Genomic DNA, 11,333 nt, shown 5'->3' with positions numbered 1-11,333 from the left:
GCATACAGACATGGCAGAGCAGGACAGATTGAAAGAAGGTGGCCAATAGCTGAGGCCAGATGCCCAACTGCAAAGTTAATAAGAGGTTGCATTGCCAGTCCTACTACCATGAGCCACGATTCCAATGACATCCCTCCTTCTCAGGGTATTTATATAAAAAGATTAGGGAAGGGAGAGAAGGTGAAGGTTACCAGAGTGGTGGGCAGCAGAGGGGAGAGGTGCTGCAGAGTCCCCTGGAGACCTCACAGGGGCTCTCACAAGACAGCCAACAGATGATGCCTGGCCCTCAGAGGACACGCTTGGCCAGCTGGTGTTGGCCAGGGAAGCAACGGCAACCACCAGAAAGCGCATTTACAACAGCAGAGAGACAGAGAGACTCTGTCTTCTGTCCCCTCTTCGCCACGCCAGCAGAAACTAGAAGTGGGAGAGACGCATGTCCCCTAGTCCATTCTATCCCTGCCAAGCCAACCAGATGGAGTCTGAGCCCAAACTGTTCTAATGAAAGGGAGGAGGTGAGATGTAAATCAAATATGAAACTCAACTGGACTGAGTATTAATGAATAATTTTTTAAAAGACTAGAAAATATGAAACCTGCTCAAGATACCACCACAGGAAGGGAAAGAGAGGCTCACCACCATGGAGCTGAGCACTGTGGTTGGGGGAAGAATTGTGCTTATATCCTTCATAGAATCATGACTGCTCCACAAACTAAATAGATTTTAATGTTTTCTTAGTCATACCAGGCTAAAAACTGCCCTTGCTGGATATGGTTGGATTTTTCCTTCCAGAGGTGAAATCTGTGTTCCTTGGGATCACACAAACATGGTGGTAGGGTGTGGGTCTGTCCTACAGCCCTTTCTGAATCCTTACATGGCTGAAATGAAAGGTCTACATTTCATCTGAACCCAGATTGCAAAGTCTCCTGGATACAACAACTAGATCTCTGTGGGATCCACCAACTCCTTTAGCAGATTACCAAACCCTTTCTGTGGGCAAAAGGAAGGTTTAGCAGCTTTCTCAAGTGGAACACTTGAGGGCTGTCTTCAAGTCCTATCTGCGTTGACACCCCCACAGAGTCATAAGACTGGGCCAAGACATAGAACCCTTTTGCCAAGACCCTCCCCTTCTCTCCCTGCCTTCTCCTCTCACCTTCCTCTTCGACTTAGAAAGACATTTTCTACTCTGGGTGGTAATTGGAAAAGAAGTGAGAGAAAAATGACTCCCCAAGTCATGTTCTTCCAAATCTGCTCTATCCTATACCTGGACCAAAGATTTTGAACCAACTACCAAATATTTGAAATCTTTGTTCTTTGGTTCCTCTATGAGATCTTTCCTAAAGTAGAGATGCCCCCTATTTTAGTTCATTCTATACTCATAACAGAATACCACATATGTGATAATTTATTTTTTTAAATTTATTTCTTATGGTTCTAAAGCCTGGGAAGTTCAAGGTCAAGTGTCCTGTATCTGGCAGGACCTTATTACTAAATCATTCCATGGCAAGGCAGAAAGACAAGAGTGAGCAAGAGGGAGTCAAACTCACTTTTATGATAAATGTGCTCTTGAGATAATGACATGAATCCATTATAAAGACAGAGCCTACAAGACCTAATCATCTCTTAAAGGCCACATCTGTCAACACTATTGCATTGGGGGTTGAATTTCCAACACATGAACTTTGGGGCACACATTCAAACCACAGCACCTCTGTCCCACCTCCCCAGATGAGAAGGAATCACAGTACAAAGATGAAGTGTACGAGCATGGACTGTGAGTGGCTTGGGTCTGTCAGTGTGGAACTTCAGCACTGACCCCCACATGGAGCCCGCCCACTTCTCTCCTCCTGGCCCCTCTCGCTCATGCCCTGGGAGCTGCAGGCAGACCCTGCACACCATCCCCCTCTGCTCTTACTCTTGAAATAAGAGAAAAACGTGGATTAAAAACCAACCAAAATGGTTCCAGAACAACAGAAATCAGCAGTTATGTGCAAGAAATTTGGGTAGATATTATTTATTTTTACAAACATATATACTGAGACAAAATAAGCAAAAAAAAAAAAAAAATGAGTTGGTTTTTTGGAATATGTGGAGGCTGCTGACCCCTACAATTCTGCTCCCCCAGGGGAGACGACAGAAGTTAATGGGCCTCCTACAGCAGCAGCCCAACTTGCCATGGCACCTGTTTCTGGTTTCTGGCTAGGATGAGAAGAGTAGCTATGAGCATGCTGATAAAAGTCTCTGCGTCGATATGAGTTTTTCTTTCTTTTTAAAATGGTTTTGTTAATACGTGATACTTATACACAACAGTGGGGTTCATTTTAACATATTCATATATGTATATGATTCGCCCCATTTCAAACCCCAATGTTTCCCCTTTCCTCCGACTCTATTGATCTTCCTTCTATTTACTTACTGTTTTAATCAGGGCATTATAGATACATATAAAAGCAAAATTCCCTGTGGTATGTTCCTACGTGCCCAGAGCATAATGTGGTCAGTTTCATTCTGCAGTTCCTCTCTTTTCCCATCCCTCCTCCTCCCCTTCAATTCCCTTCTTCTACTCTACTGTCCTCCTTTCTATTTTCATGGGATGCCCCTCTTTTCTAATTCCTTATTTCTCTCTAGCTTCCACATGTGACACAAAACATTCAATCCTTGACTTTCCAGGTCTGATTTATTTCACTGAGCATGATGTTCTCTAGTTCATCTACATCCAAGAATGACATAATTTCATTCTTCATTATGGTCGGGTAAAACTCCATTGTGTATATATAACATATTCTCTTTCATAACTTGGCTATTATGAACCATACTGCTATAAACATTGGTATGCATGTATCACTACAGTATGCTGATTTTAGTTCCTTTAGATAAACACCAAGGAGTGGGATAGCTGGGTCATGTGGTGGTTCCATTCCTAGTCTTTTGAGGAATCTCCATTCTGCTTTCCAAAATGATAGTACTAATTTGCAGTCCCACCAATAATGTATGAGTGTACCTTTTTCTCCATACCCCCACGAGCATTTATTTGTGTTCCTGATGATTGCCTTTCTAACTGGAGTGAGATGAAATCTCAGTATGTTTTTCATTTGCATTTCCCTGATTGCCAAAGATTTAAACACTTCTGTTCTTATATGTGTTGGCCATTTGTATTTATTCTTTTGAGAAATGTATATTTGGTACATTCACCCATTTATTTCTTGGGTTATTTGATTTTTCTTTTTCTGGTGTTAAGATTTTTTATTTCTTTATGTATTCTGTATATTAATCCCCTGTCAGAAGAGTAGCTGGCAAAGAGCAGAAGACAGAGACTCAAACCCACAGAAATAAAGATATGGAGGTATCTCCCGGGCACGGAATGTGCTGTGCTTTCTTTCTTTCTCTGGACTTCCAACAACATGAAATCATAAATTTCCTCAAGACAAAAAAAAAAAAAAAACACAGATACAGTCATCTGATAGTTGATAAAGGTGCTAAAAACATATATTGGGGGAAAGACAGCCTTTTTAACAAATTGTGATGGGAAAATGGAATAGTCATATGTGGAAGAATGAAACTAAATCTGTATCTCTCATCCTGTACAAAAATCAACTCAAAGTGGCTCAAAGACCCAGAAATTAAACCTTTTAAAAACACTGCAACTGCTACAAGAAAACACAGGGTCAACACTCCAATATGTTGGCTCAGGCACCAACTTCCTTAATAACACTCCTAAAGCTCAAGAAATAAAACCAAGAATCAACAGAGATGGCTTCAAATTAAAAAGCTTCTGCAGAGCAAAGGAAACAATTAAGAGTGTGAAGGGCGAGCCTAGAGAAATGGAGAAAATCTTTGCCAGCTATTCTTCTGAGAGGAGATTTTTATTTCTTTTAACAATGGTTTCTTAATTTTGCAATATATTACTTTGGTGCTACTTTATGCAAATGTGACTAAAAACACAATAGAATTTTATAATAATAAATTCCTAACTTCTTCATTTTAAATAAAATTAATTTTTATCATCCCTCCATGTATAGTATAAATGCCTAACATAATAAAAATTGCCCAATATAATAGGGAAAGCACACAAGCCAACAGTACGTGGCAGTGAGCCTGAGTGTCAAGAAGGCATTAGGAAGACAGGTGTGGTGGCACAGGCCTGAAATCCCAGAGGCTCGGGAGGCTGAGCAGAAGATTGTAAGTTCAAAGCCAGCCTCAGCAACTTAGCAAGGCCCTAAGCAACTTCATGAGACCCTGCCACTAAATAAAATATTTTTTAAAAGGGCTGGGGATGTGGCTCAGTGGTTAAGTGTCCCTGGCTTCAATCCCCGGCACACACACACACACACACACACACACACACACACACACACACAAAGGCCCAGGAACTCAGGGATATTGATAACACACTGAAAAGTAGATACTTTACTCAAAATAAGCAGCTGGTGCCCACCTTCAATCAATTTACCATGCAGATCAAATATTGCCAAATCTTCTAAATTTTCAAGAGAAAACAGATTTTTGTGTGTGTATACATGTATATAATCTTTTAAATTCAAATATTGGCCAATTTTAAAAGTTAATCACTGATTGACTCACACTGTCCAGTGCTAGACAATGCAAGATAAAACATGACTGCAAGGCCAAGGTCGGTCCACCTGCATTCGTTTCTAGCTAAAACTTCAGTCCTCCATGCGATCTATGAGCAACATGCTCTTTCAGCTTCATAGAAGCATGGGCCAGTCCGACCCCTGGTTCTGATTTAGTAGAGTTGGGATGAATCCTGGATATCTACATGTTTTTTAAATTACTCCAGAGTTCACTCTGATCCACAGCGAGAGTTAAGAAGTAAGAAATTTACGAGTTATGGTGGTTTGTCACTTTTCCCAATTTCAACACCATGTTCAGAACACTACAAAACCTTCCCAGCCTAACTCTACCTCCTCCTGAGCTCAGAGTTGTGCAGAGCTTAGTCAGTTGTTTTTGGTGACACATACACAATGAAGACGGAGGGTCATGGATACTTTCTTGTCTCTAGTTCCCCCAGATGGCTTCCATTGCTGGCTTCTCTGTGTCCTACTTGAGGACCTTGTGAAAGCTGGCCTTTCTGGAAGACACTTGGTCCTAAGTAAAAGATGCTCATGCATGAGTTCATGGTAATTTCTTATTCAGACAGTAACCACGGGAATAAAACCCTCTCCCACCGTCAGGGAGGTAAGAAAGTGAGCTGAAGAAGGCACATAAGAGGAGTAGTATGCGTTCTGACAGATAATTTCACAAGTAACACAGGTCTTGGAAGACAAGTGAAAAGGCTCCTCATTTGGAATTCTTGTCCTACCAGGCGAATATGGACTGAAGTAAGAAGGTGCTGAGCTGAACACACATTGCAAATTCTATCTGATGAGCTCCTGAAAGTCCAAAACAAATGGGTCTTTATGAAAAACGGAGACAGAACCAGTAACCAGATCCTCTCAAAATTTGCATGACAAGCCTCTAACTTGCAGTCATGTGACAAGCAAATGAAGAAAAACTGGAAATAACCATTAACTAAAGGGAAAATTACAATAACGCTGGGGGAGGGTCAGAGGGTTACAGAGCAGGTACCCGTTCTTGGTGTGGAAACCTGAAAGGCAGAGTCAGGAAAAAAATGATAGTGGCAAATACAGATGCCACAGACAAGGACATTTCTGGGTTTAAAATCACCTTCACATTGGTGGTCTCTGGCATCCAGTGCATCATTGGTGTCCTTGGGAATGGCTTCATTGTGGCCATCTATGGGGTTGAGTGGGTTAGGGACAAAAGACTCCCCAGTGGGGACTACCTGATGTTCATTCTGAGTTGTTCCAGGATCTTTCTACAGATGTGGGTGATGCTGGACATTACTTACAGTCTACTATTCCGAGTCACTTATAATCAAAAGAGAGTGTATGTATTCTTCAAAGTCGTCATGCTGTTTCTGAACTATTCCAACCTCTGGTTTGGTGCCTGGCTCAACGTCTTCTATTGTCTCAAAATTGCAAACTTTACCCAGCCTTTGTTCCTTATGATGAAGAGGAGAATCACCATGCATCTGCCTCGACTTGTGAGTCTGTCCTTGCTGGTTTCTCTCGGTTTGACCTCTCTCTTCTATAAAGACACCTTCAATGCGTATGTGAATGTCTCCCTGCCTGTTCCTTCCTCCAACTCCACTGAGAAGAAGTATGTCGCTGAGACCAACGTCGCCTACCTGGCTTTCTTCTATTACTCGGGAATCTTCGTCCCTCTGATCATGTTCATCCTCGCAGCCACTCTGCTGATCATCTCTCTCAAGAGACACACCTTACACATGAAAAGCAATGCCACAGGCTCCAGGGACCCCAGCATGGAGGCTCACGTGGGGGCCATCAAATCAACCAGCTATTCCCTCATTCTCTACATTATCAATGCTGTCGCTCTGTTCATTTCCATGTCCAACATCTTCGACACCTACAACTCTGGGAGTATCTCATGCAAGTTTGTCCTGGCTGCCTATCCCGCTAGCCACTCAATACAGCTGATCCTGGGCAACCCTGGGCTGAGAAGATCTTGGAGACGGTTTCAGCACCGAGTTCATCTTTACCTTGGAGGGCAGACTCAGTAGCTGGAACCCAGAGAGTGTGAGAAGTTCTGGCCCAAAGAACTCTGCCCTTTTTCTCTCCTCATCTGTTTTTTATCCCCAAACCTGCTGACTCTTCTCAGGTAACTGAACTCATTCATGAATGTAAAGCTGAATTAAGTTGAGACTCTAAGCAGAAGTAGCTAAGCCATTCAGAGATGGGCTTCTGAACATGCCTGAGCTGGTTTGTTGGTATCCTGCCCTCAGCTCTTTGCTCTCCCCTCCCCTAAGATTTAAGGAGAGGGAGCCAGACATTTCAATTTGCTTGGAACAATCTCTGCTTGTTGTGTGTTATCCATTGAACATCATTTAATTCTCAAGGACATCTTGGTCTAGATGGAAAATTATGTGGTCAACCTACTGCAGACCACTTACGAACCCACAGTTAGGGATAAGGGGATTGGTGAAGGGCACAGCATGCAGTCCCGGAGGTAGAAGACTGCAGAGAAACGGGATCCAGGGAAGGACGGCTGGCCAAGATCACCAAGTGTGCAGAGGCTGCAAGGAGAGTGGGGAGTGCAGAAAGAGGCTTTGGATCTGACTGAACGGAGGCCATTTACATGGTCAGTGGAGGGACAGGTGGCATGTGTATTCCAGGAGTTTCCAGAGATGATGATGAGCGAGCCCAGAGAGCCCAGGGATGGAGGGAGGGTGTTTGGAGACCGAGATGAAATGGACCATGGCAGGTGGGAAGCGGAGGGTCAGTTGAATGTTTTACTTTCCCAAATGGGAAGGGGTCAAGTGAGAAGAGAGGACAAGAAGAACGAAGGAAAAAGAATGAAATGAGCAGAAAGAGGCCAGAGCACAAGAGCATCTATCCGTTCAGCGACAGGGTCTGCGGCGAGGCAGTGGCGCCTCGGGCTTCCCCGGCTCTGGGTCATCTTGAAGTAGCTGATGGGGCCAGGGCAGCTTCCCTGGGAGAGCTTTGGAGCAGAGGGAAACCCTTCCTCCTCACTGTCACTCTTCAGAATGGAGGATCATCAGCACTGTCTCAAAGGGCCATTCACACAATAGGACACCCACCCCTAGATACCGTGAAACTCGAAAACTAGGAACTCAAGCTTTACTTTTATTAGGTATTTTTATTTTTATTTTTAGAATATTTTTAGCTATAGATGGACACAATATTTTTATTTTATTTATTTTTTTACATGGTGCTGGGAACCGAACCCAGTGCCTCACGCATATCAGGCGAGTGCTCTACCACTGAGTCACAACCTCAGCCCTATTAGGTATCTTTAAAATGCATAATTACTAAGGAAAGTATAAAAAGAAAGCTACCTTCATAACAGGCTAAGGTAGCTCTCAAAAGAAAATATGAGCATGGTAGCAAAAGACTAAGTTCTGAGCTCCTGAGTCCCCAAGCATGTATTTTAAGAGACTTCCTTATATTTGTAAATTGCAAAAATCACTCACACACACCCCACTGTCTCTCTTCTCTATTTCTCTTTCTCTCACACACATAATATCCCTTTATAGTTCAAATGGCCTGAGACTTTTCTAATTGGAAAGTAAAGTATATGTGAAAACATACAGTTTTGATAGTTTTCTTAAATGATACCTTATTTATTTATGTGACTATTTAAGGTTAATATAGCTGTTCCAGTAAGACAAAGTAGATTTGAAGTTTCATCCTAATTCCTAAAGAATAGAGAAATATGCATTTTTCCCCAACAACGCATGCTGATAAAAGGGCATTCATCTTCACTAAGAGTATCTAATGCAGCACAGAGAAAAACAGAAAATTGGTCTGAAGTTGCCATTACCCTAATGAGTCCCATGCCAAGATGAGAAAATGGATAATCCTTCTTCATGCTTATTATGAAGAAATATCATCCCATTGTTTGCGAGAGCCTAAGGCAACAAGCAGAGAGCTGACAAGAGCTTCAAGGACAACATCCTCATTGTCACTTAGTCACCCTGCCTTCAGCTAGATGAAGTTCTCTCCAAATCTCTTTCTTCCATTCTATGAAGCCCAGCTAAGCATCCAGAGAAGGCCAGAATGCTTCGCCTCCAAATTAGTTGACTTTAAATAGAAATCAGAAATCCTAAATGAAGACAAAAACTGGATTCTGTTGGATGAAAGTCCATAATCAAATGCAAGTCTGGCTTGCTGTTGTTCCAGAATCCTTGCGGGATGCTCCCTCAATATGCCGAGGAAGGCTAAGATTCTAGGGTGAAGGACGATTCACTCACAAAGTCCCTTTGTCCATCTGTTTGCCGTGTGGAAAGCTGAGCAACTCCTGGTTGCCAAGAGAATTCCAGTTGAAGAAACAGTACAGAGTCCACCTTGTGGAACCCTCAGGTGAGGGCTAGACTGGCAGCCAAGGCCGATCTAAGGCCTGTGACTTGAGGGGCCCCAGGTTATCCTCAATCCAACACCACCTTCCCCTTCTAATTACTCTGGTGTCAGTTAAAATGTCACTGTGATTTCTGCTGTCTGAGTTTTCTGTGCATGGCATCTCTTTTTTATTTTCCCAATTGTTCCTTACTTTGGGTTACCAGTTCAACCTACCTAAAACAAATCTCGAATTAGGGGAAGGGAAGAATAACCAAGGGCAGGAATCAGAAGCAAAGACAGAAAGAAAGGGAAAAGAGACACTAAGAGAGAGACGCTTCTATTCTGACTGGGTTTTCCCAGTCCCTCTGGAGAGAAGAATTTTTAGGGGAGAGTTGAGAGGAATGGAAATGTCTTACCAACTCAGAAAGATTGGTTTGTGGGAGCAGATTGGAGGACAGAAAGGCTGAGGAGCCAGTCCTTAATGATTGTAGGCTGTGGGAGCTCTCTGCATGGCTCACTTGGGGGAAACGCTCACTTCAGGTGGGCTCTGGGAAGAAGTAAAAGGTTACATACACTGACACAGTTTCTGTCGATGGAAGGAGAATAGGAGCATTCTAGAGTCTGGGATGTGGCCCAGGAAGGGCAGGTCTGGACAGGAAACCACAGTAGGTGGCAGCAAGTTTCAGAGTGAGAGGTTGGAGCAGAAGAAACTATGAAAGGGAAGGCGACAGGCATTCAGTGCTGAAGTCAGTCTGGGCCAATCTGTTTGGAAGAAGCTCTCTACTGACACTGGTCGAGGCCTTTGGGGATTGTCTCTACACCATGAAAACAAAAGATCATACAAGAGGGGAACATTTCTGGGTGGGACCCTTACCAATTCAGGCTGTGGCACTGTAAAGGTGCTCCATCTTGGGACCCTCGCCCGTCAATCAACTTCCCTGGGAGAAAAATTGAATTTTTTTAAACATTCTAGTTTGTCTTTCATTTGATTTTCATTTCTTTTAATAAGATGCCCTGCGAATTTTCCACCTTCCTTCAGATTCATCAGAAGAAAATAAGAGAAAATGGTTTTAAAAACAATTCAAAGAGAAAAAGAATCCACAAACATTGAGGGTTTGTGTGTGCCTTGAAAGGGGGAGAGGGGACCAGGGAAGAACTCCAAGGTGGAAGATTAGTGGGAAAATTCCACAGGCTCCTGGGCTAGCTTTCTCTCCCTACTCCCACTCCATGCAGTCCCTGGGTTTGAGTCCTGGCTCTGCTATTTACTGGTGTGTGACATGGGCATGTTATTGCATCTCTTTGAGTCTCAGTTTCTGTATCTGTAAAATGAAAATCGCAATGATACTAGTACCTACCTCCTAGGATAATCTCACTCCAACAGATGAGTGAGCTAACACATCAGTACACAGTGTCTGACCCAGAGGAAACCGTCAATAAATGTTAGTGTTTGTACACTAAAAGGAAGCAAAGATAGGCCGAGAGGCAGGGTATCTAGAATGAGAGCATTCAAAGCAGGCCAGTTGCGAAAAGGCTGGAGCCCACCAGACTGGGCAGATGCACCCAGAGGGCTAGACCTTTACAGCCCCATAGACTTGGTCAGGAGGTCAGAGTTCAGCAAACTCTTTTTGCCAAGTGCCAGATAGTAATATCCAGTGGGTAATAACATTCACTGTGAGGCTTAAAGAAAATGACATAGAAGTATATAATAAACTATAGACCATCGTACAAAGATTAGTGCATGTATTCGTTCAACAAAAGTAAATGCATTCATTCAAAGGTTAAATCAACCAAAATTTCCCCCTCCAAGAGTACAAATATGGGGAAGAGTAACTGATAAAATTACGATGTGGGAAATATTCCAAATTTTGTCAGAGATGTATCTTAAACCACAAATGTTCACAATGAAAATGTTTAACCTCTAAAAAAATTTTTTTTCCATCCTGGTCTTTCTCCTTTAGCTCCTTCACAGCACGGAGGGGAGAACTCAGGGTAGAATCTCTTCTTCTTAAAGAACCAAGCAGAAGAGGTAGGGATTGTGAGAAAAAAAAGTTCCACGGAGCATCTTCAAAGATTCTCATCAGAGCCTGAGGATGCAAAACAGAAAAGGGTCCCATTACAGTGAGACCTCTCTAGGGAAAGCTGCCCTTTGCATCTCCTGCCTGGAGCCCTCGAGACTGCAAATGACCCTGTGGTTTATTCAAACCAGTTGCTGGATGATAGACTGATCACAGCTGATGGTCCTGAGTGCATCTGGGACCAAGAGCGAAACGAATGTTTACTAGGGAGGGAGGAGGTAGCAATGAGACTCCAGGATAGATCAAGGACCCCACAGGTCCCTGTTCTCATCTCCCTTCTCAGTGGAATAGCCCCTAGTACTGATATTCTGCTCATAAAGAATGATCTGCTCACCTTTGGATTCAATGGCCCAGAAAATGCCTT

General features: G+C 43.1%; 1 protein-coding gene across 1 annotated transcript; it reads left to right on the top strand.

Moving 5' to 3' along the window:
- Positions 1–5,626: 5,626 nt before the first annotated feature.
- On the top strand, positions 5,627–6,598 carry TAS2R40 (taste 2 receptor member 40; the record flags this gene model as incomplete). The annotated part of the gene is made up of 1 exon (XM_079152622.1): positions 5,627–6,598. One exon carries the CDS (start codon positions 5,627–5,629, stop codon positions 6,596–6,598), a length of 972 nt encoding a protein of 323 aa, XP_079008748.1.
- Between the last annotated feature and the right edge of the window lie 4,735 nt (positions 6,599–11,333).

The sequence above is a fragment of the Sciurus vulgaris genome (genome assembly GCF_902686455.1).
Source record: "Sciurus vulgaris genome assembly, chromosome: 8".
NCBI classification, from domain to species: domain Eukaryota; kingdom Metazoa; phylum Chordata; class Mammalia; order Rodentia; family Sciuridae; genus Sciurus; species Sciurus vulgaris.
The sequence above is the reverse complement of the archived record's forward strand: the minus strand, read 5'-3'. Positions and strand labels throughout refer to the sequence as shown.